This window comes from Aquila chrysaetos, chromosome 15 (genome assembly GCF_900496995.4).
Source record: "Aquila chrysaetos chrysaetos chromosome 15, bAquChr1.4, whole genome shotgun sequence".
Classification (NCBI taxonomy): Eukaryota; Metazoa; Chordata; class Aves; order Accipitriformes; family Accipitridae; genus Aquila; species Aquila chrysaetos.
The window spans coordinates 25,780,754-25,807,672 of record NC_044018.1 but is presented as its reverse complement, the minus strand read 5'-3'; the positions used below and the strand labels follow the sequence as shown (position 1 = coordinate 25,807,672).

The following is a 26,919-nucleotide window of genomic DNA, read 5'->3' as shown; positions in this document are numbered from 1 at the left end:
GCCTTACTTATTGAAACCAGAGTCCAGAGTTAGGCTTATAAAATGACCTATGGTGGGAGAGCCCATCCATTTGTATGCTACTATTCCATCGACTTACATAAATAGGACTCAGCTGATGATAGTATGAAATTGCACGCTCTTGTAAAAAGTGTCTTCTGTTACCATAAACTAAAGTACAAGAAATGCAAGGAATCCCCTCAAGAAGAATATAACCATCCCACAGCAAAACATGAGACACACCACACTTCGGTACACTTTATTCTGTGATGGCTATCTACAGAAATAGAAGGTAGCTTCTTGCTTTCCTAAACTTAATTTCCTAAGGGCTACTTTTAATAACAGAAACTCTTTCTTCATCCTAATGGTACGTCTCTCAAATGCTGCTCAAGGTCCACACCCTACTCTTTTTAAAAATTATATCCTCTTTCCACATCTCACTGTGCACTTTTACATCAAGCTTGCTTACGTGAAAATGTGTGGAAAAAATACCACCAAAAGCTATTTTCTTTAGAGACAGTTCCAAATAACATTTATGGATATTAAGTACTTCAGATTGCTTTAAAATACAATCTAGAACCAATGCCAAGACCTAGAAGGGAAACATTTTCGATTAGCTCCGTTGAAATACCTCTTTTTTACATGACCTGTAAAAGCAATTTTGAGATAAGCATATCCTGCACGTACAAACATCTTAGCAGAAAGCATGATACTAGTCAAGATAAACTTAGCATTAAAAAACATTTACATTTGCCACTTTTCTGCATAAAAACAAGGGAGATAATAAATGAATACCTGAAATGTTTGCTTGATTAAATGACCTCTGTTAGGAATCAAACATAAATACAAAATTCCATTAAAGCCTTTCACCAGGGAAGATTGTTTTGTCTTCATTCAGCAAAAGCAAGCCAAGTTTTTTAACAAGCTTCTTACCCCTTTCTCTTTGACTTTTCAGAGTTAGTAACATTAGGAGTAGGAGGGTTTTGGATTATTCCTATTTATTTTCAAATTTTTAAAATGCCATTTCTTAACATTTGGATAAAATCCATATTCTACTAAACCTAAGAAATTTGTGGTTGTTTGGAACATTATATAGGTCTAACTACTAGAAAATGATCAGAAATCTATGCATACATATTTTGGGAACATATAAATGGAACAAATTTTATACCAGAAACTGGTACCAAAAAATAGTAATCATGTATTTTGTGGGTTTTACAGAAATTTTGTTCTATAGTCCAGTACCATTAAAAATACCCAGCCTTAAAAGATTTCCAGTTTGAAATAAATACATAAAATAAAAATTACCACTTCTAACATTATGACAAGATTAGTGTTAAATCCCTATGAAAATATGAGTGCCACCTACATATTATAATTCCCTGGACTCAGCAACTCAAGCCTGCTGAGCGGTGTGGAAGAATCGCTGCACTTTTGAGATGCCTAAACTAATAGATCGGAGCCTAAAAGGGGTCACCAATATGTAAGTCAACTGAATGACTGCATCAGATTTTGAAGATGGGAATCACGTTAGCCAACTACTCCCATACAATGGAAAACTAAAGGGAACTCTAAGCTAAGGTTACTGACTATATACTTAAATATTGGAAGGCAGAAGCTCAGGAGACAAGGGGCAAAACACATGCTATTGCATTCTTAGATCTTTGAGAGAGCAGAGGAAGAAATATTTAATTTTATTATCAGAATCTTACAAAATGTCATATTAGAAACATGAGTCACCAACCATACTGAAACATGGAGAAAGAGAGCGCCCATCCTGGTAGCAATTGCTGGAATCATCTCACACAGCCACCCACTTTCCATTCAGGAGAGGACAACTAGGTGTATCAGGTTCAAATCCAGCTACATGGCACATATCCCCATGGCCTTGGAAGTGGGGGGTTTCATTTGCCTCTGACAGAAATGAGAAAACCTGACACATTGTCATGGCTTAAGCCCAGCCGGTAACAAAGCACCATGAAGCCGCTCACTCACTCCTCCCTCACGGCCCCAGTGGGATGAGGAGGAGAAAATATAAAGAAAGGCTCGTGGGTTGAGACAAGGACAGGGAGGGATCACTCACCACTTATGGTCACAGGGAAAAGACAGGTTCAACTTGGGGAAGAAACAAAATCAATTTAATTTACTACCAATTAAATCAAAACAAGGATAATGAGTAGTAAACCCAAATCTTAAAACACCTTCCCCCACCCCTCCCTCCTTCCCAGCTCAACCCCACTCCCTGTTCTCTCTCCCTCCTCCCCCCGGCGGCGCAGGGGGACGGGGAATGGGGGTTGGGGTCAGTTCCTCACACCTTGTCTCTGCCGCTCCTTCCTCCTCAGGGGGAGGAGGACTCCTCACTCGTCCCCTGCTCCGCCGTGGGGTCCCTCCCACGGGAGACAGTCCTTCACAAACTTCTCCAACGTGGGTCCTTTCCGTGGGCTGCAGTCCTCCAGGCACAGCCTGCTCCAGCGCGGGCTTTCCCCTGGAGTCCCGGCCATCCTGGGGGGCACCCATCCCCCTGCTCCGGCGTGGGCTCCTCTCTCCCCGGGCTGCAGGTGGGCATCTGCTCCCCCGCTCCCCTCCGTGGGCTGGGGGGGGACAGCCTGCCGTCTGGTCTCCCCACGGGCTGCGGGGGCATCCCCTCCTCCCCCGCTCCTCCTCCCCTCCTTCCTCACTCCCCTCGTATCCGCACAGGGGTTCCTCTCCCATCCCGATCCCCCCACTCACTGCAGGTTCCCCTTCTCAAGGCTGTTCTCCCAGAGGCGCTACCGCCGTCGCTGACGGGCTCGGCCTGGGCCAGCGGCGGGTCCGACGTGGAGCTGGGGAAGCTTCTGGCAGCTTCTCACAGGAGCCGGCCCTGCGGCCCCTCCCCGCTACCAAAAACCCGCCACACAAACCCAAAACACACATGGCTTCATCTGATATTCTGGCAACATTGCTTATGTGGTTTGCTGTGGCTGTGAAACCCCAGCAAATATTGCTATTTTGGCCAACAAAGATAAATACTGGATTAATTTTCTCAACTCCACAGAATTTAACTTCTTCTATGAAAAACTCCTGCATTAATCCTACCACAAATAACCAAACAACTTAGTTTTAGAGAGGTAATTTTTGCTTTTGTTTGTGAATGTCAGGAAGTGTATCTTTCCTTCCCCAACAGAATCAAACAAATGTATTTTGAGTTTAAAATGCTTCCTGTTCTTTCCTGGGTAAGAATCTGATCTGATTGGAATTTTCTGGCACTTGTAAAATGTTTAGAATGAGTAATCTTCAGTTTCTGAGGGTATTAGCATTACCCTTAGATGACAACATTCTCAGTTCCTCACCATAAAACCAGTATTCCTGAAAGTAACCAACTTTCTGTATCTCACTGAATACAACTGTGGACACAACTTTATCGTACAATTGAGTTCACATTAATTAGAATAGAGTTTTGCTGTGTCAAATCTATCAGTGCTGAAGGCTGATACCCTTGTGTCAGTCTCCAACACGAAAACCATCAATATTAATGCTCTAATTTTAGTAATTTTTACCTCTAGATGTTTCTGGCATTGTTTAGTTTTAATAAACAAAAACCTGGCAGTACATTCAACTTGAACTTGGCAAGGTAGTTAATGACATATTTGAAAGACCAGTCCATGGATTTTTTACTGTATGATATCCTTTATTTCCTTCTAAAAATAGTAAGAAAGTACATGGTCCTACTCCTTCCCAAGAAGTTTCTCTGTGCTTTGTAGCCTTCAGTTTCAACTCACTCATACCCAGATCTACCCAGACCTATTGGATCTACCCTGTGTGTTTGATTTGCTTGTGTTTCACAAAGAGGAAAACCATCTGCTCTTGCTAGGAGTCTGATTTTGTGTAGAACCCAAGTTCTATGGCAGAACAAACTGTAACATGAAGTATTATCAGTATTTTAAAAAGTTGCCTCTCTTTCAAGGGCAACCTCAATCACCTTTAAATTCTTTTGCTGTTTGATATCCTTCCATCCTATTCATAGACAGATAAGATTTGTTTATATATTTATATCAATGAGGAAAGACATAATAGTTGAAACCAGCAATGTCAAAGTATTCCTTGGGATGTCAACCTAAGCCTTTTGGGTTTTTTTTACATTTATTTTTGTTGAACTGGTCCTAGGACCAATTGTAAAGAGGCAGTAACTGTGTCCAAAACTGGTGTTTACTTAAAAAGAACATCAAGATATGAGATGCAGCTCATCAGCTGGTCACACTAAGACCAGGTAATTAAGTTCAGCCCAATAATTCTGCTTAAACCAATGAACCTTCTCTAGAAGAGAATCCAGCCCATGGAGAGTAAAAGTAAACACAACCCTTTTCATACTCCCTCTCTGCAAAACTACTAAAACATACACACACACTTATGTCACAACCAGTATTTCAGACAGCATGATAAACATGAGTTCTGCTTGTGCTCTAGGAATAGCTTAGTTATCTTTGGGTACAATATCTCTGGTCCTAACATGAATTTGAAGTTTAATTCTTCTTAATTAAACCACTTTTTCCAATATTATACTTGCACTATTTTCTCAACATAAAATTGTGCAAAAATCTAGGGAAAAAAATAATTATAAAGCTTACATTTCAAGGTATAAAACAAAAAAATTCCCCTACATGTCTGTAAAGCCACCACTGAAGCAGTGTGCGCTGTGACAAATATACTAAGATGACAAGACTAAATTATCAGACTCCTTTACATCCCCACGAGGAATGAAGTGCAAATTTTAAACTGCAAGTTACAGTACATACTCATTTCTCTGACTGGCAGAACTACTGGGTATTGCTACCTCTCCTAAAACTGTAGGAAATAAGAAGCCTCTGGGATCTTTTAGACAAGCATGCAATTGTGCGGTTTCAGTTCAGCTCAGCAGTGTCACATAACAGCCCTCGCACGCTTACAAGGAGCACGGCCAGCACTCAATCTACACGTGACCAGCTGGTGAGGCACTTGGTCACAGCTCCCACGCTGCAGCCCCAGCACACGGCCACCAGCCAGGACTGTGGTGGCACTGGGGCTGCTGGGTGGAAGCCGCAAGCCAGGGCCAGCACCGCTGCACAGCGGCATGGTGGGACCCCAGGGAGTCACCGTTATCTCCTGCCAGCGGCCACGCAGAGCTCCCCGTCCTCGCAGCTCCCCGATGTACTGGTATTTGCCTTGTACTGGTGTGTGCCTAGTGGCTCTTAGTCATCAGAATAGTTTGGTACGCAGCTTCCAGTGTCAGCCATCCCTGCTTCTCAGCATGCTTGTATGAGGGACGCTCTAATTCAAGTGAATATCAATCTTTGCATGAACACGCAGGGGAGCAGGGTCCCAGGCAGACTGCTTCCCATTCTCTCCACATAAAAAGTTGAAGAGAGACCAACAACAAGAGGATTTAGCAGTGGGGAAAAGCAGATCAAGAGGATTCTGCACTAGAATTGGTGATGCTTCTTGTTTAATAAATACTTGTCTTGAGAGTTTTTAAAAGGAGTAACCCTTACAAAATAAAAGCAGAACAATACCAGAGAGAAAAGCACGAGAAGAAATGAACAGGTGCTGTGAAAGCACAAAAGCAGTGTTTTACTGTTTTGCAGACTGTAATTAAGAGGTTTATTGAGATAATAATAATGACAATGAAAGGCCTTTCTTTCCCCTGAAAAAGGAGGAGAGGGGAAAAAAAACCCTGTCAAACACCCTCCTCTGAACTCTCAAAGAACCACCAACCTAAATGAAACATTTGACTTTCATTTCCAACAGGAAACTGAAGCGATGAATACATTATGACTTAAGCTCTCCTGCTCATACACGCAAACAAATTCCATTCTTCCCGAGGAGGAGAAGAAAAGCATGTATCCTTTTGGACAAGAGCTAACAATACTTAATAGCTTGATGATATCAACAGGCTGATTCACAGACTTGTGAATTCATTTCAGTGTGTCACAGAAATGAATTTACCAGACCTATTTGTTATTCTTTACCTTCAGAGTGAATTATTTCACTTTTCGTCAACAGGAAAAAACAAAACCAGGAAACATGTTCACTGAACCATTGGACTTAAAAGTTTACGTGTATTGTGCATATGACGTGAGAAAAAATGAAAAAGCTTGGGACCCCTAGATTTCTTGCAAGCCTTTCCAAAGATGAAGTAATTCCATCTGTGGTTATAGAGACAATGCCAAAAATCAAAGTGACTACAGAATAAAGTTCAGCCAAGGAAGGGTGAGACTGGAAGGTGAGAGAGGAACAAAACAAACAAGCCATGGTAGTACTAACAGTAATTAAAAATGAAGTGATGGAAGACTCTCTCTTCTAAGGCACGACAATCTGTATGCAAAATATTCTTTATATTGAGTAACAACTGTAATTGAAGTTATAATGTCAACTTAGATAGAACAGTGCCCTGATGCAGTGCAGGTAATTCTTATGTCCCTGAAGGAGCAAGAAAAGAAGTGTCCGTAAATACACAGATATAGACAGAAACTAAACAGAGCTTTCTTGAGAATTAATACTCTTGCACAATGTGAACTACATGAAATGTCCATATATAAGCTACCTCATTTTACTCTGTGGTAAGAGAAACACTGGTTTATGCTATTCTAACCCTCAAGTATCAATCAGGTAGGCTAAAGGCAGGATCATCTTCATATTATATAACATATGTTAACACCATAACAAAAGGATGATTTCAAAACTTTTTTTGCTTACCTTCCTTTTCAGCAAATGATTGACTATCTGCAATGACTTTTGGTATTTCGGGATTGTATCGAGTCCCCTCTGGAAAAATCACTAAATACATCTGTGGGATTAAAAAGAAACAAAAAAGACAAGTTCTTATAATGAATGTAAGCCAGTTCCTTTTACAGAAATTATCATCACTTGATAGGTCCATATTGTATTTACTTCACACCATCGATTACTGTAAAGATCCAAAGAAAATCAGAATACTTGAGCTAAAATTTCTTAGCTCTGAGAAACTTACTGTCTGAGGTTCAAAATAACTTTCTTTGAATGTACACCACAGTAAGTTGCCCAGGTGATTTAGGAAGGCAGATAGCATGCATCAACAAAAGTGAGCAAGTCAGGAGCAGCCGACATCAACAAGAGTATTGGTTTTGTTAAATGGGATAAGAGGAGATTTTGAAAAGAGTCAAATATGTCACAGATGACCTAAATTATATTTTTTCTTTAATACTGATCTTGCATCTAGTCTTTCCTTATACTGAAATATACATTTAATTCCATTCATAATCAGAAATACTATTAATTGAAATTATGATAGATCAGCTACCTTATGTGCCTTTATGCATCTCACTGTATTAGATATTAAATATAATATGAACTTAAGCTCATAGTTTAGCATAATTTGAACTTCAAGTCACATTCCTTTAAGCATGCATGCCTGCAAGGTTAGATTTCCCAAGTAAATTAGTTTGCTTGCCTATTCAGCAACAACTGTCTATGGGTTCTCAAATCATTACACAGGTAAAGGCTGCCTAAGTATCTGCATATCTGAGTGTAAAATTATATACCCAAATAGAAGCAGTGAAATTTGATGAATTTTCCATTTGCTTTTGAAACAGAACAGAGGTTTCCATCTCTCTTTTTTTTTGCATGTCTTACATATCTCCTACATACAAAGTTAATGCAAAACATCACTTAAGCAGTGAAAATTTCATATTGGGAGCTCATCTGCAGAAGAAAAGTCTATGGCCAAAAATGGTAACTAGAGTGGAGTTGAACATGACACATTCACAGTAAAATCATGCCTAATATGCCTAGACTAACTACTTAATTTGTTGTCCTTGCAGAAATGAATCTCAAGAAATATTTGAAAGAGAGATAGTGGATTTACAAAACAGTACAAGGAGGATTATCAGGGAGTACGGGAAGACACTGACAAGTGGGAGTACACATCATGAAAAGATGCAAAGTTAAATAAAAACTCTGAAAGAGACACACAGGAATATAACTTTGTGCTTCTGGCCCATGAAATATCAGTGTGTGCCGGTATTTGCACTTAATGATTGCAGAACAGCTAGAGAAAAGGCTGAATGCAGAAAGACAGGACCCAGCAAGTTAACTCTCCAGAATCACCCCACAGTGAGGAAGGTTGAAAGATGTGCTAAAATGCAGAGGAGGGAAGAAATCTAGGAACTGTGCCAACCAGTGAAGCCAGCAGGAGATCAAGAAAGAGGAGAACTGAGTACATAGCCTAGAATCTGGCAGGTGGAAAAGGAGGGAAAAAAAAAAAAAAAGAATGGCAAAACCAGTGCCAGTAGAGTGGAGTAAAGAGAGCTAGAGGAAAGGCTGTACTTGTCATGGCACGTTTGGGGAGGAGGAGAACTGGCAGATTGCAGAGGCAGGTGAAGTCCAAGAATATTCAAGGACTAGCAGAAACCCAAGATGTATACAGATTTGGTGGGGAAAGAACAAAAGAAAATGTGTTTAAGAGGCAAAGTGCGTACTTTTTTATAACATGACACTAGCATAAGCACAGGCACAAGTACAGGAATCCTTAGACCCAGCTGCAGTCCACAATTCCCCCAGTCATGTATACATTTCATCTATAAAGTACACTGTTGAGATATTTAAATGACTAAGTAAAACTTTCAGCGTTAGCTAGAAAGGGCATAATATTCAAATCCAGATACATTTTTTTTTCTTTTCATAAATATGCTTATATTCAAATAACATAATTTGGATCCTTAAAACGGCACTTCAAGATGAGGTTACTCCCCGCTCCCCCCCCCCTTTCCCCATGAAAGAAAGACTGAATGCTCAGCTCCAAAGGGTAATACAGTGGCTGTAACACGTAATCATTGACAGAGTAAAGAAAGTGAAGCACACAAGATAGGAATACTATTCTTGGTACAGAGGTCAGTACTTAAAAGCACGCAACAACATTACCAGTCTTCAAAGCAGATAATCAGCCACCAAAAGCTGATTACACAACAGAGAACAGGATCTACTTACTCCAGTCCTACGTGTGTAATACAATGCAGGGCTTGAAATTATATTTTAATTATTATGTAAACCTCTAAAACACAAGCTGCCCAACAGGTGTGCTGGCCAGAATCTGAGTATTTGTATACCAACAAGACACAGAAGTGGCCTTTGCTTTAAATTCAGCATATATAAACCTAACATGTAGCTCATTAGGACTACCTTCCCTGAGTAAAATTCATGAATGTAAATAGATGTCCTACTTACACTCATGTAGAGTCCTGCACAAGACAAAGATATTCTGCCAGTGCAATTCAGCCTACCAAATCTACTTCTATGACTGGCTTTTCTCTTCTCCCACCATAGGCAGCAGAAGCTAAATCCTTAAGCACAATTTCCAAAGATTGTAAGAACTACAAATCTGTAAGATTTTAATAACTAAATAAGCTCCCCTGAACTTGGATTAAGAACTGTTGAGTTGAAGAAGCATTTTAATTGCCTAGAAATACTAGCTGCAGCTAAGGCAATTTTTTACACAGAATTATTCATTTAGGGCAATTAGCTACATAAAAGTTAGGCACTTTATCACGGTGACTGCAAAATACAGCTCTTGTGTTCAAAACGGCATAGAAAATTTTGCATTACCATAGTCCCTGATTCATTGATACACCAATTTTAACCCAAGCAGAGTAGGTCCCTATGTTCAGTTACATGATACTTTAATGCCTGTTTCCGTGTAATGGGTAGGTGTCAATACACTCACTATCCCTCGTCAATTTGAAAGCTTCAAGGAGTGGATCAGGATTCATTTAGTAGAACCCTACTGATTCTTGTTGGAGCCAGAAAACCAGAAAAGAGGCAGGGGTTACCCACAGAGTCCCCCGCATAATGTCAGTGAACTTGCCACAATCCACAGATAAAATGCATGGATGATGATAACTGCTTTCACTTGGAATAGCAACTCTATTCATTTCCCCAGTATAGTCAAGGTCTCCCAGGCAAAAAGAAATAGCAATGGCACCAAGAAGGGCTGTGCTTCCAGAGTGGGGAGCAGGGCAGCTGAGGAAGTCCTTGAGATAGATCAGAGTGCCACAGAAGGGGCTGGTATGGGTGGAGCTGGGGAAAGGGGCACGGAGCAATGCAAGTCCCTGGAGTACAGAACAAAGTCAGCCCAGATACCACAAACATACAGCGAGAAGAGGCAATAAAGAGAAGACCTGGCTGAGGACAGGGCTTTGGAGGGTGTAGCTGCCACTCTGTAGAAGAACACAGGGCATCAAGAAGTGGTCACTACTGACTAACGGTATCTTGAATTTACTGTGCTGTTCCCAGGTGGGCGACAAGGGGAAAACAAGTATTTTTATTTACAAAGTTCAAAATTATATTAAACAATGCATTTCCTTAGTTTTAATATTATTGTTATTGCATCCTGACAACTAGACAGATTCATATCTGAATCCATTTAGATCACTGCCTAGCAGATATGCTTCTGGTGACTTAGATGAGAAACATTAACACTCAGATCAGTAACTGAAAAAGATACGGTATGAGAAAGCATATCTGGTATAATTGGAACGAAATACAAAAGGTGATGTGAGGAAAGCAGGCAAGGACATCCAGGATTTACAAAGAAGTTGTTAGGGATTTGCAAATTAGCAACTACATGACAAAATAATTACATTAAGCCTTATAGCAGTTGTATTGATGTATCCGTCCCCTCCGGGTTTTTACCGTTTGATTGGCACTGCTTCACATGACAAAGATTTATTCTGTGACTGAATGAATGGCAAAACCACAACACACAGAAACCAGCTAAATATTGGCTGTAGTGGGTGAAATCCCCCATCTCAGAATGCAGATTTCCTACTCTCAATGCACGATAAAAAGAAATGTAAGTTATATTTTCAGTTATCAGACTGAATAGTTTGCGGTTCAGAAGAGTTAACTTTCTAAATTTATTTCTTTCTTGTTTCTTTCTAAAACAAGCAGACTGAGTATATCAAGTGTCAGCTGGATATACTGTTACATTGAGAAATGCATTTATCTTGTTATGGCTTACATTTAAACAACATTAACACAAAAGAGTCCTTCAAACCGCATGACAGTCTCTGCTCTCACAATAAGACATAAGTTTGCAATCTGTTAACAATCAGCAAGATTTTATGGAATTTTAAACAAAATCATATTGTTTCAAGTGAGTTTTGCCAACAAAATGCCCAATAATGAACCATTTGAGTGTATACTTCAATGACAGTTTGAGAACCAAAGTAATTTCCAGAATTAAATAAGAAAATTTTTTAGTTCAAGATCCCCAATAGGAAACACAGGTGCAACAGCACTTCAGTCTAGCATCAGAGTTCTGTACACATCTAATATTGCTGCACTGTATCTAGGAAGAAAGGTGGACCAACTGCAAACAGCAGGGCAGGAAAAGGGGCTGGTTAAGGCAGGCAGGTAGAAGTCATTAAGACAAGGCGAGCAAGGAGCATAATGCAGTCCACTGTCCCTACACAAAATGAGGCATACCAGATCACTAATCCAGTTCCACTGTGACTATATGAGAGGCCAAGAGGCAGCCTTATTTATCCTGTCCACATTCCACCACCAATTTATTTTTCATTAAAAAAAAAAAAAAAAAAAGAACCCCAGTAAGACAGTAAATGGCTTGCTACACTAACGAGAACAGAAGCCTGGTTCTGCCTTCCTACACGTCTTCAGTTTCTTAATGGGAACAGGGATGGCTCCAAGCAGACTGAACATTAATCATTTGGATTCTTTTGTTTAAACTGTATGTGGAGAGAAACTGTAAATAACAAAGTGACCCTTAACACAGATTCCCGTCCATCTCCTCTCTATTAGCATATAATTCTTTCCTTAGCAGCTGAAAGGCAGGCTTTTCTCTAATGCTACATTAAAAAAAGAACTCCACCATGTACAAGCAGAATGACTAAGCAACAACAGCTGCTCACTAAACTGAGGAAAAGCCCACCCTGAGCTGTAGCATCCAGTGCATAAATTTTAATAAAAATTCCAGAGTAGTAAATTAATTATTTTTGCAGGAAGCTGATGAGTTCAGGGCGTTCTTGCTTTACTGATTAAAATGTCTTCATTTTAAAAGCAATACGGTTGCTTGTGAATGTCACCCTAAGTTGCAGAACTGCAAAGTTCCTTCATGAATAATGTAGTAAGGACACAGGTTATCACGTTCTTCTCCCAGAAGTAATTATAGGTTAAAGGCCATTTACAGCATCTACATTTAAATTCTCAGATAAAGTGGATTATAGAAAGTTTAGTCTTCCTTCAAATGACAACTCAATGGTCTGTGTCTTTTATCCCAGCAGATGCAAACATTTGTCTCAGTAAATAGGCTTTTGACAGCTTTGGTTTTGTGAAACTTAAGTGTCACTCCCTATACGGTTTGACTGAAAGAGATTTAAAACAGAATGCATTTCTGCAGCAGTTATGCTTATTTCTCTTCTGTAGCGCTACCCTAGATAATACAAGGAAAATGGTAACAACTGCCTGGTAAGCATGTCCAGGTTCTATGCCCATTTCCAACACCACCAAATTTCCAGATAGCCAAATTACATCAAAAAACAAACATACCCAAGTGGTCCCAAATTCATTTGGCATTAAGCTTAGATAGGTCAGGTATAGGCTTTCAATCCACACACAACTGAGGAGGGAGAAAAAAAGATGATTCCAGAAAAAAAGCCTTCTGGATTTATTTCATTTATTAATCACATGTAGACATCCACCATGGAAAGCAGAACCCACAGCGGATATAGCTTTAAATAAAAGCTTTATGCTTAAACCTCCCTTGACATTCCAGTTGGGCTAAAGTCACACACTAGCCTGTCCAGACAATTTATAGCTCTGCAGCAACACTGAACATCATTTGCAGATTTCCAAAGACATATGGAATTAAATGAGTTTCTAGGCACATCCTCCTAAGACTGTATTAAAAAAAAATCCACATTTCTATACAGGAGACTAATTTAATGCAGAGTTCAAATCAAGACTCTTATCACAATCAAAACCTTATTATTACAACACACCCCTGCATTTTAGGGGGTGCATAAGGAAGCCAGAAAGCCATACTCAACCAGAAGCTGCCTCTTGGCTAGCAAGAAATCCATGGGCCTATGCAGGAAAACACCCTGCTAGGATATTTCATCCAGATGAACTAAAGCGAACTTAACCAGCACTCTGCAGGGGGAGCAATTGCTTACGGGGATGACTACAAATATGTTTCATACATCCTGCAATTTGTCTTTGCTTATTCCATTACACTGTAAGTTTTACAGAAAGTAGAATCTTTGCCACAGACATACAGAAAATAACTTGACGCAATGCAACCTTTTCACATCCCAGGACCCTCCCTGGCAATGCGGGCACAAGTTACCACTATTGAATACGACCATCTTCTCCATGTGGACATCATTACATTAGACACTGGACAGAAAAAGTGTAGTTGTCATAATGTATTTCTGGCCTTCGTAACTTACATGCTAAAACCTGGAAATAGATCCACTTTCTTATCTTAATTAAAAACAAAAAAAACCCTGTTCATGCTAAATCTTAATTCAAGACAAAATGCGTTTGAGCACTGTCTTAAACAGGGACGCTTTACTCATTTAAGCCTCTCAGCAAGTGTAAGGCCAGTTTACTTTTTCAACACAGACACATGCACAAACATAAACACACTATCTCCAAAAAGAAGAAAAAAACCCCAAACCTATTATGAAGGTCAAAACAACCTATGCACTCCTTTTACCCAAGCCTCAGCTTATAGAAGTTTTGCCACTTAGTATTTGGAGTGGCAAGTCCTAATCACATCATTTTAAATAAAATGAAAGTGTAACTGTTCTATATCAAGGCTTGCTGAGCTGGTTTTCTTAAGTCTAGCCAAAAAGGCAGAAAGCATTTTAATGCACAGCAAGTAATGGAAGCGAAGCACAGTGTTTCTAACCACTGAGCCACAAACCATACAGGGAGTCATGAGAAAAGTCACTTGGCACTAACAATCATTCTTCAAATAGAAAATTATCAAGACTTCGGGGTTTTTTTGTTTTATTTTCTCCTCCAGGAGTAGCAGACAAAGTTACTCAGCTCTAAGATGTCACTGCCATTAAAAATGACTGATCATTGGGATGACTAATTAAGATTTGGTAAGAATGGTTCTTGACTTTCAGAAGTCAAGAATACCAGTCTTTGGCAAGCATACAGTAGTCAAAATGTTGTCTTTTGAAACACAGGGAACACTAGCAGTGGTTTCTCAAGGAAGGTGCTATAGCTCATGCTCTAAGATTTAGTCCAGATCCCCCCTGCCCTCTACAGACAGAATCATGAAGTTCATTCATAAAGGCCTAGTCAATTTTCCTAAGTTTAATTAGAGGTATCACTCTAATCACAGAAAGTAAGTGTAAAAATGCAGAAGGAAAACAAACCCATGATTACTGTCTTGTAGTTTGTAGGTATCAGGCATGGCTCATTTCTCCAATAAGCCTTTGTCATTAAAAAAGTCAAAGAAATGAGGAGAAGGAAAGTATAATCTTACCGGAGTCTCAGCTTTCATCTGGGCCCGCAACTTTTCTCTCATCTCTTTTTCATTGAATTTGGCACTTCTTTTTACATAGACTCCTCCATGCTAACAGAGAAAAAAAAAGTATTAAATATTTAAGTAGTTTAATGTGGAGTAGTTGATAGAAGAACAAACAAGACAAAAATGACAAGTCACCTTTATGACTCACGCTGCAAATTGCCCATAAGACGTTTTCTCCTAAGAAGAAAGCACCTGAAACTGATTTTACATTTGCATGTACTTAAGTTCACAAAATCTGTTTAAATAAAGATAAGATCTAAAAAAAAAAAAAAAAAAGCATAAGACACTTGAAGTGTCTTGTTTAAAGGTGTTAAATAATTAACTGGAAGATGGCATTGGAACACACCCCAGGGATCTCTCTATTCCTAACAACATTGACAAGCAGCTCAACTTGTACATCAAGGGAAAATCACACAACTGAAGTTATTCATGTACGAGTACTTATAGGTCAATGTTTTCAATTTTATGTGCCTGCTCTTAAATAGTGGCTAATGCATATACTGGAATTACAAGTATCGTACCTCTACCTACAAAATTTATGAATAGCACAAAAGTAACTAGCATAGGTCTTGAAAACTTCCATGCACTTTATTAGAGAATCAAACTTTTAATGAAGAAGTTATATACTGAGATAATAATTGAATAAGTAACACAAAATCTTTAGAAGACAAAGGATTTTTACTGAAAACCATTATAAAAAGACCATTTCCTGGATAAGATTCATTTTATAACTTGTTCCACATAATTGGTCACAAAAATGTCCATAAAAGGACTATGGCAAAGTACACACAAAGAAAGAAGGTTATAAAGAAATAAAATTTGCCTTATCATTTCCTTCTTCCATCACTTTGTTTTATCTACAGCATAGCTACAAGGGGTTGTAACCAAATATGCTCCAAAATGAACTACTGATACAATGAATTCTGGGAAGGAAAAAAAAAAAGCTTCCAAATAACAGAATTTTATTTGTAAGGTACCCTGTTTTTATGGGTTTTCTAACTGATTCCCTAACTTGGTAATACTCTTTTCTGCCCACCCTGACTCTTGGCATTAGAATTTGGCAGATAATTTCTGTCTATTTATGGTTTTACATGCTCTTAACAGAAAGGTGACAGTAAGATTAAAACTACTAAGAGATGAACCTCATTCAAATGTCTTATCTCAGGAAAAGATAGAGTACATTGTAGAAACAGGGGTGGTGGTGTATGTGCAGGGAGCTATTATTTTATTTGCATGGCATGGACAGGAATAAAGTTTGAGGGGTTAGGACGAGACAGGCAGAAGAGGCAGTTATGAAAAGTGCTTTCAGCCTTTGCTTTTCGTAGCATGGACAGTTGGCCATGCAGCTGCTTAGCTAGTGGTATTTGACATGACTTTTAAGTTGTTCTCCAAAAGCTGCAGTGAAAAGGAACAGAAAGTCAATGGTACATTAACTCCATATTAAATATTCTGTCTTAACATTATTGTCTGTGGTTCCCTTCCAAGGTGAAGTAGCCAGCTGAAACACTCAGCTCTGCTGCTCTGGCTGGCAGGGGACCAAAACCAAGAACAGAATTCCCCAGTCCACTGAGCTTGGCCTTTAGCAGGCTGGAGCATCGTATCAGCACCATCCCACAAGCAGTTTACCAGTCCTGGATAGATAATGGCATGAACAGAAAAATGTTCCACCAGCTGTGCAGCAAACAGAGCCACGTTATCTACACACTCCACATTTAAGACCGTTTTTAAGATCTGACACCATTAAAGGGAAGTAGAAGTCTTATTCTGTACAGTGACACCACAACAACCGCTTTCAGGAAGGGCAAACTCAGTTTGGTGTGAGAAATAACACATCTACTATACAAGACTTCCATGTAATTGGTAAGTCATCATTCTGTGTGGACTCAGCTAGGTCAAGCTTTGATAAATGAGGGAAGGCTGGAATCAAAGTCTTCCCTTATTTGTCAAATTACTAACCAGCTGCAGTAAACCAGGAAAATACTGAACCCCCTTTTCCTTGTTTAACTTGTGAACCTGGAAAAATCAAGTTACTATTGTACGGTTTGCTTAGGGACACCACAACACCAAAGACAGGTTTGGTGTCCCCACCTCAGACTTTTTAATGCTCAGAAACAGATTTGTACTTCTCAAGTAAATACAAGTATACAGCCACGTAATGTAAGAACAGACGAATTACGTATTCTAAGATCATCATTCACTGCATACAACCCAACTACATAAATGTGTCAGCTCCCCTGTGGTGCAGGGTTACAAAGCTAAAGAGAGGCAAGATGCCACACTAGCTAAATATTTGGCTAACATTCAGTAACAACCAAAAGGGTGAACAAGCTGATGCTGAATAACAGAAAAGACAAAGACATACTTCCTATGTTGAAAAGTCAAGCAAACTCTGGGATATCAAAAATATTTATCAAAATTACATCCCAACCTCACCAGGTGGTATAAGATGAATAGGAGGTAGCTGCATTTTGGTGGAGAAGATAGGGCAAAAAAAAATTTCAGATCCACCCAAAAATAATAAAGCCAGTTTTATGAAAAGAAATAGCTCTACCTAATAAATCAAACCTGGAACATAACAGGTTAATTTAAGTGGTTCTTTTCTTTTCTTGCTATTAGATAGCTGCCTCTGAAGAAGAATGCTAGTTATGCAATTGTATATAGCTCAAATTCCCCAATTTGTATTGCATTTCCTTTTCAGTAAGAGATCAAATATATGAACGCTTTTCAAAACAGATTTCTGGAAGTACTGTTTTTAAGGTTATAATTTTTTTCCGCTGTACTTTAAAAGCCCTCTCTCAGTCAACAATGGATTATGTTTACAAATATACTTCCTTTGTGCCTGAATTTTGCTCTCCTGGACATCCAGACCACGTTTATTTCCAAACAGGATGTTTACCTGAGGTAGGGAATATGAATTCCGTGAGCATGGCGTAATTACGTGGCTCTGGAAACTTTTAGTGGAGTGTAAGTGACATCACTGACAGAACATCAACAGGAAGGGCAGGAAGTGTTTTATGTTTTTGCACTGTTTGGTGTGATAAAAACAATAAAAATACCTATTAGCTTGCACTGCAGTCCTGCTGCATCCCGTCTCAGTCATTTAAACACACACACACACATCACCACTGTTAGTAAGCTGCCTTTCATTTGTGTCACTGAATTGAATACATATATATAAAAATATATATAATCGTCCCCCACTAAATCTTGTAGAAGTTTTATGCTTTGAGGAATTCAAAGCTGAACAGATTTTATTTAATATATATGTTTTGATTAAAAATGTAGGCTACATTCAGATTAATTTCCACAGGAACCTTCTTTTAACAGTCAATATAGCAGTCAGGAAACTGAGCACCGGATATTCCAGATAGCAATAGTAATTTTCCAAAATCTTGAAAAAAATCATTTCTGGACACCTCGTGATAGCGGATGGAATATATATCCTGTCTGTATTTTAATTAAAGCAGACTTAAATCACCACCAATGTAATGACTACAGGCAAGGACAAAGAGCAAAATATTTCCATGAGACAGACCGGTCACTTTAGTGGAAGAAAAATGTAGAGAACCAGAGTCATTAGTGGGGACAAGCATTAGACAACAGACAAGTCCATTTTCTCCCAATGGATACCATCAGTGAGGTATGACAGGGTGTGACAGTCTGTATTTATTTAGGGGACTAGGACAGCAAACCCACCAATAAAAAGAAACTGAACAGTTTTCTTATTTTCTCAGCAGCATATTCTTTTCTAAAAATAGCGATTTTAGGAGAAAGGATGGCAACCACCCATGCTCCAGCCTAGATTTATAGCCTACTCACTAAGGCACTCATGCAGAAGACAACAAACATTTTCCACCATCAAGCCAAAAACATCGTACCTGGATCTCCCAATATCTCGGGGGACACTCCAACCTCTTACACACTGAACAGACAGTAGGAACCTCAACTACTACCTGTGCTCTAAGATAAAATGGTGAGACAGTTCACACGCCCGAGCAATGGGCACCTTATGTGACATGATCCAAGACTCCAAACCTCTGTTCCAATTAGGTGCCTACACCCAAGCTAGAAGGCAACATCTGACTGCTGGGAAAGGCCACTGTTTAAGGCATTTCCTATTCTTCAGCATATTAATTAGGCGGTTCATAGATCTGTACCTCCCCTCACCCAATGCTCTCTAAACCCAATCCAACTTAGATTAGCTTCTTGAAGGCAAAGTTTCAGTGTCAACGGCCACACAAGGGCTATTCTGCCTCCTCCCCTCTTCCCACCCATGGCCATATACTCAAAACTTTCCCCCTTTTGCTGGTTCTAGCAATCAACTGATCTGACTTGACTTAGGGATGCAAGAGTGCAAGTGGTGAGAGACAGAGGAATGTGCAGCCAAGGATGAGGGAGAGAGTAAAGCCTCCTATTTGGACATACGTCTGTAGTTGCCTACTCTTCATATATTCCTTTACAACCTAATATATATAGTTCAAATCATACCCAGTGTAGTATTTCTCTCAATATCCCACACCTTCTTGGACAGGGCTGACAGCCAATTCAATCAAACTGCCTAATTCCATTAGAAATATTTTTCTAACTGTTTTTTGCTTTTCTTTGCCTGGGTGGCAGAGGCGAGGGGCAGAAAGCAGATTAATGTTCAGGGAACAGGTAAAAATCAAAGACGGAAGCCAAAGGAGAAAAATCTTATCGAACAGGCATTTTGGAAGAGTTACCTAAAACTTAATCCATTTCTATCCTAACAACTAAGCACCCATCTACATCCTGAGATAAATACTGTGAAGACATTTCTGATCACCTAGCAAAACATACCGATACTTCCCAAAACATCTCCCTCTACATTTTATTTCATTTGTATATAGAAACAGTCCTGCTTTCAGAAAAAGCAAAGAACAGACATGACAAATTCAGAGAGATTTTTAGGGCGGTAAAGCCATCGACACTGTTCTCCACCATTTTTGATTAAAGATCACATCCATTCAGTATATTGGCTGTACAGTGACCACGGCCCACTGTTCCTTCAGTAATTGTGTAATTTTGAGTCCCATCAGGTTGAGCTCTCAAACTAAAAGGAACAACAGAAGCATTATGAAGGAAGGGGGGAAAGTAAAAGGTAGCAATAGGAATCCTGTTAGACTCAGGTTTTTGCTTAACTGAAGTCCAAAGCAAAACCATCAACACTTTCATGGAGGCTGGGATCTGCTTTTCCTCCACACTATACTAAGGTCCAATTTTCCTCTTTTATATTGTGCTAAAACCAAACAACTGAAAAATAAATAAGTACACCGCAGCAATGTCAATTTAATTCCAATTTACAGCATGATAAAAAACCCCATACATAGAAAAAAAAAGTCTGTTTACACCTACTGCTAAGTGGGTTTTTGGACTGTAAAAAGAACAAAGTTCTAGAATATTCTGAAATGCTTCTAACAGACTCTACAGTTTTAATTCTAGTAGTAAACACCATCCATAAGAAGTATTCATTTAGAAAAGTAAACCGATTATTTAATAACTGTTTCTCAACTAAAACACACATCTAACTACACTGAGTGAAACCAGCTATTTTCATGTTCCAATAAACAAGTGCCAGTTCAGAACTACATCTTCCCAGCACATACAATAAACAGAAGGAAAGTACATCTTACAAATTTGACGCACAAACAGCAAGGAAAAAGTGAATGGGCTTACCTGTGAAAAATACCACCCGTAGAGTGGAAGCCATTTTAACCCATCTTTCAAGACATACCGGACATGCCCAAGAGCATTCTGCCTAATTGCCAGCATGTCTGCAATAATCCAATCAACTGCAAAGACAAAAGCCCAAAACGTTTCGTTAAATTAGTTTCTAACTGCCACTCATGAAACAAAAAGCGCATGTTGTACATATAAATATCATTAAAGGTTTCTGTACTAGAAGTTCTGAACTAGAATTTCTTGCTCCTTAGGTCAAGGGTGGAAAGAGACACAGTAAACAGACAAGCAAATCTATAAAAGTGCTAAGACAAACAAAAAAAATACAAACCTGTACACTGATGATTTGATAAATATATTACATTTTCTTTATTTTTTGGCAAATCCCCGTAGAGTATTACCTAAAAAAAAAAAAAAAAAAAGAAATATAGTGTTCCTTAATTATTTATTTTCATTGCATTAGGTAGTAATGAGATCCAATGCAATAAATAGCTATTTACTAAGAAAACTGCCAGCAAGGTAGCAGCATTAACAGAAAAACACCTCATCACTGCATCAGTACCCATCATGCATACAACTAACTTATCAACAAAGCAGTGAATATTAATTAATGAGGGCTTAAGAAAGCTATTCTGTTCTTGTGCCTCAGCCCTAGAACTGGATCCATGGAAGGTGACCGACATCAACAAGATCCCTACATTAATATTAATAAAGGTAAAGAGGAGTCATAGACATGTACAAAACCACCACTTAAATTTATACATTTAATGAATAAGACATGCTTCAGCCAGGCACTCATCATTCAATCTAAAATGGTAAGTTTTCCTGGATTACATCAAGAACAAAATCTCAACCATTTGCCATGATTTTAACCATCAAGAACGAACGAAAAAGCATGAGGTTGAGGGGTCTTCAGCTTCCAGCCAGCAGGTTTTGTTATGTTTTTTTTCTCCATTATATTAAAGACAGCTTTTACCCTTGTAGTTTCCTGCCCCTGAAAGGTTAATTGCATACTAGTGAAATAACCTTCTGAGAGCATGACTACAAAGCAAGATGCTGAAGCAGTAATCCAAGTCACCTTTTAAAATCAATTAATTCAATTACTTTTATTTCAAATATAAAATGAGAAATGAATTAAACCAATTCTGAATGGAAAAATCCATGCAGCCATTTAATTACCTTTAATAAATATTTTCATTATCTAATGAAGCTTAGTTCTTCCAACTAGTACATTCTAGGCAGCATTCCCTCCTTTGTCTCCCAATACCAATGGCTGTACTCCTTGTTTCTAGAAGTTAGCTGTATTAAACATACACTCTTCTTTGAAGCGCCTCCATTCACCAAAACCCAAAGCACTACTTGGAATGTTTAGCCATTTATTATCACCACTTCCCTAGTCTGGACCATCTGGGAATTTTATCAGGAAGATCTAAGAATATTCAGATCTTGATTAATATCAGAAGGTCTCTACAAGCAATTCTGGAAAATCTGCCCACCTGTGAGTTAGCCTGTGATACTAGACGGGTAATGCCAGGCAAAAACCCCACATAAAGCTGTATGTTTTAAATTCATGCTGTTCCTTCTTTGAAAATGCAGCTGCACTGTTGATCAAATTTTGTTTTCAAGGCAAGAAACCAGATATTGGCAAACTGAGATATTCAATAAATATGTGAACAAGAGATCATCCAGCATACAGTAAAGAGAACATTACTTATTTGAATTAATTTTTTTTCAAAAAAAAAAAAAGGCATGCACAATAAATTTTAACTGAACATTATTTGTAACAAGTCAGTTGACAAGTATATTCTGAACAGTATCCAAGAAATTCAAACAAGATTTTGCTGCAGGAGTAATTTTCTCATTAAAGTTCCAGGAGAATTTATAACCTTACTGCTGACACTCTAGGTACCACACACTATTTAGCGCAAGGTAGCAGTCAGAGGGTCTGATCTTACAGTTCAGGTGCAAAAATTCCACTGAAATAAAAAATTATCTTGATATTCTCACTTATGGAGTTAGAGCTTCATTTTTCAAGTGTACACTTTTCCAGCAGTGTTACACACTAGGTCGATAAATACCATTTTCTTTAATTTCAAGTTAAGACTCCACTATGCAGTTTCTGGCAAAGACTGTTTTAGAGGAAGGGAAAAGGCCCAATACATCACATTGCTAAACCAGAAGGTCCTGAATGCTATCTGTGCTTTTGTAAAATGTAAGAAAATAAGAACAAGAGGAAAACAAAATCTGCCCTTGACACTGTGAGAGCTGCCCCACACAAGAAACAGGATTTGAAATACACAATTTATAATTTCAACTTGTAAAAATTTCCACTTTAATGTACAAAGTCTAAATCTCAGTGTAATCAGACCCACAATTCAAAGTATTCACTCGTGAATATTGCATGAGTAAAAACAAATATACAGGATCATTCCCTTAAAAACACACATATTATTGTGTCTGCCAAATGTAACAGTTAATCTGTATTATTTTTTATTTCAGTACGATTGGATCTAGTTCACTTTCGAATCCCAGAGGGACACCCACTCATTGGTACTGTAAGCAATTTCTATGTACAATATTATGTCTTACCATAACAGTTACATATGTTTACATGTAATGGACCAAAATTTTTTACTTATGATAAAACACACAGCTATACTGTTGTACAGAACTAAAAAAAATATATATATATATATCTTTTCCTATTTATAGTTAGTTCTCATTAAACACAGAAAAAATGGATATTTTATTTCAAAGCAAAGGAAGGAGTGAGAAAATCCGGAAACTCTATTTTGTTTGCTCAGATGGCTCAGCCTAAGAGGATGCAACAGCTTTAGGTGCAACATCATTCACTTCAGCACTGACCATTTCAGTAATCTCGAGAAAAGGCTTATACAGTTCATGAAAGGCCAGCGAATAGCTACTCATGTATCAGACATTCACAGCTAGGAACTGAGAGCTACAAACTTATGATACTGTTACTATACGCAGGTAAGAATGGCAACTGCCAACCTGCATTCTCTAGAGGCTTCTTCAGATTTCACAGGAGACACCCACTCTGTGGGCAGCCACCCAGCTCTCCTGAGAATGAAGTGTTTTTGCTTTATTGCTGTGCTTCTGGAAATTCTCATAGCCCTTACACAACAGAGGGCTAACAGTTAAGAGCTTTGAATCCTGCAGAAACCTTGCCCTTTTCCCTTTGAGATGATGTCTGAAGAATTCACGGGCCTGTGGATAAGCAGGGGAAGAGTCCCCTGAGGGCAAGCCTTCAATTTCTAGCAATCTGACACTTTTAGGTGAACCACAGCACCTAATGTATATTATAGCTGCAGAGGGAAATGATAAAGTACTCTTCTTCATGGTCTCCAGAAAGCCTCTAACTCCTTGCTGTTTTTTGTAGCTAACTGCAGAATTCCCTGCTGCAGAGACTGTGCAGCCTCTGGCTCCTTCTCAGTCTGCTGGTGCAGAAGAGATCTGGGGACCACAGCGAAGGCAAGCACTCGAGTGATTTTACCAGGGACAGCAATGCAGGAACAGGTTGGGTGCACGCCCCTTTTGAAGCAACCCGAAGAGGTGAGAGCAGCCAAGAGACTCCTAGTCCTCCTCAGAAGAACGGTGCCGTTCCCAGGGTCTGCAGAGCACCAGACGGGGTGGTCTTCCCCTCTGCAGGGCTCTCGCTAGCCAGCACCAGGGAAGCAGTGCAGGACACGCTTGGGGGACAATTTCCAGTTTCAGAAGCTAACGTACCCAGTGTTTCACATACTTTATGCACAGCTCTCCAAATGCCGCAGTATACATACATTCTACCTACGTATCAGGTTGAGAGACTGAGAAGATAAATGTCCTGTCTGCCACAATGAAGCAAGTGAGGAACCTCTTCATTTGAATAGGTGCTGCTTTGTTAAAAAAAAGAGGCACAATGAAGTCAAGCAAAGAAAGCAAGTTAAAAGGAAGAGCAACACAGCAAGCCAAAGTAAGCAGAGATTTGAGGGAAAGTATTTAAAATGCAGATTTACAGTCTAACATTGCAAACTTTACTTGGGTACAGAACATTAAAACGTGTGCTTTTAGCCATGTTTTGGTTGCTTCATAGCCCAGTTCACGAGAACGGGTAATACAGTTACTGTTAATACGGGTCTTTCACATCTGTTTACATAGCAGTGCTGCAAACTCAATTCAGTGAAGTCTCAAATAAAGGAAACTGGATGCTGTTAGATTCCCTTCTGTGGGAAGACTGGTACCCAGCTTCCCTGGATGCCACACACCAAGCTGTTCACACACTCAGCAGGCACAAGACACATCTCAGAGTGTCGTGGCCAGAGAAAGCTCTGATTCACTGGCAGAAGGTTACAGCAAGTTCTCCTGATCGGAGAATTTACTAATTCAGTGACAGGCTGATCTAGGCATGCAAATGGAAACTCTTTGGTGATCTGGTGACACCAGTTTCAGCTTCCCTAGCAGCCTCTGCTTCTTCCAGTGCAACACATTCAGCTGTGCTAACATGGTAGGTCACGTAGCAATATAAAACAGTCCTGCACCGCAGCCACACCGGACGAACTCATAATTTGCATAGGTTTTCACTGCAACAAGGTGGATGCTCCCAATTTAGAGTTTTATTTCTTGCTTATGAAACCTGTATATACCAAAGAAAATTAAATAGATAATTTAATCACATCCTAGCTACATCAGCTCAGTAAACAGGGCCATGACAAAAATAATTCAAGAGGTAAAAGTAATCATGCTATCAGAAGACCTGCTTGCAGGTCAACCAGTGATCACATCAAACTCCTAGCAAAGAGGCTATGTTAATATGATAACTGGATGTGGCTGATAATGGGAGCAGTTCAGGAGCTGACCTGCAAGCAGATGTGGCACTTCTGCTCCAGTGGCACTAAGGCAACACAGCTGGTTATCAGTGGTAAAAACACCGGCCATCTCATCTGATGTCCTATCACATGTCTACCAGCGCACACACTCTGGGTTCCTGAGACTTCTTAAGCCTCCTCCCTTCTCTATTCAAAGAAACTAGGTGTGAATTGCAGCATGATACTCCTTTCTTTGCTGTTACTTCAACAAAACTGATGTGCACTGGGGCACTTTGCCGAGAAGGTGAAGCATTCCGATCAGGAAACATGTCAGCTTCAAGCTTAGACCATAGCAACTGGAAAGAAGGATAAAAGCAGGAGAACATTCCTTCCCTCTCCTGGAAGAAGAAGGAGAAACAGAACAACCAAGCAAACTTCATATACTCAGCTGTGCTATCCTCACAACATGCACTTCTCCCCCTTTCGCCATTTCTTCCTCACTACTTTTATAACTGGGACTGCATGCTCTTTGGGACAAGAGCATCTTTATTAGCTGGGCACTAGTACAACGCTGAGTGCTTGTTAAAATAAAGACTATCCTAAGATGTATTTCTCATCTGTTTGTTAAAAAGTTTAGATATAACTTTGTGAAAGGGCAGAGCTTGCATCAACAAACCACCAAAAGCAACTACGAGATATGGCTTCTGAAGTCAACATGTAACTGTGCAAGCACTGCTGCAGGCATCTTATGGGAAGTTGTTTAAATTCTCTCTTAGTCTAAAAACCTGCCTGATGACACAACCAGTCCTTTGAGCTTCTAGATAAAGTACCTCAGATCACGGAATCCATTTACCCTGCTTGAGAAGAAGCAGGCTCAAGACAGGATACAAATGGGGAGCTTGTACTTGGTGCTGACAAGTTTCTCAGGTTTTCAGATGTCCTACTATAAGAATTTCAAATGTTTATTTTTCTTCACGGAAGACAGAGAAGCACTTTTATTTGTGTTTAACAGATAGGCGTTTCACTTGCCTACAGCATAAGGAATATGAATAGGACAGGAGAAATGACTTTCACGTTTTAGTTTTTAGTTGCTTTTTCTCTAGATCTAAAAAAAAAAAAAAAACCCAAACCAAAGACAAGTTTGCCTTTAAGTATCCTTTTTCTAAAAATACCTTTAGGTCACATACAGTTTTTAGGTAATGGTCATATTATTGCTACACCTCATAACCTCTTTAGTTAAAGAGACTATCTGCTCAACACATAATTGCGCAAGTCTGAAGTCTGCTGCTCAGGCTCAGCATCAAACCATAAAAATCACAATGCAATCCATTTTATTAAAGCCCAGAGTTCACTCAAATATTCTGCAGCTATGTATTTTACTGGGGTTCACTGAAGAAAACCATTGCCAAGAGACTGAGCTCTGGGGAATACCGAGAAGATTCCTGTATGTAATTCAATTTTATTTTTATTTTTTTTTATAAATCATTCATTTGATTTAACGAGAAAGCAGAAAACTTCAAAAAATACAGTTACTGCAATTTTATTTCCTTTTTGTAAGAAGACCGTATTAGCAACCTATATGGATTATGCAGGACTGAATCATATCATCTGATGTTAAATATGAAGTCTGCACATTTTTGCTTTCATACTAACTTTTAGTCTTATGGTCTAAATTGACAAACTGTTAAAAACATGAGTGGTTATGCTTCATTCAATGGCACTAGCTACATGTATAGAAGTCTAGTTCTGATGCTGACTGTAAAGGCCCTGAATTAAGGGAAGGCTCCTTCTAGCAGAATCAGAATTAATAAAATCTTAAAGGAAATGCAGTCACCTTGTGAGCTAATGAAAACATATATTAATATTTAT

At 39.1% G+C, this 26,919-nt stretch overlaps 1 protein-coding gene across 3 annotated transcripts in view; it reads right to left on the bottom strand.

Moving 5' to 3' along the window:
- AGPAT5 (1-acylglycerol-3-phosphate O-acyltransferase 5) overlaps positions 1-26,919 on the bottom strand; it is a 60,672-nt gene that overhangs the window by 22,870 nt on the left and 10,883 nt on the right. For all 3 annotated transcript variants that reach the window (XM_030037342.2, XM_030037343.2, XM_030037344.2), the window contains exons 2-5: positions 20,577-20,646; positions 20,243-20,358; positions 14,504-14,593; positions 6,706-6,796 (exon numbers count right to left, since the gene is read on the bottom strand). In XM_030037342.2, the coding sequence (XP_029893202.1) occupies positions 6,706-6,796; positions 14,504-14,593; positions 20,243-20,358; positions 20,577-20,646 (367 nt within the window). The remainder of the gene's footprint in view (positions 1-6,705; positions 6,797-14,503; positions 14,594-20,242; positions 20,359-20,576; positions 20,647-26,919) is intronic.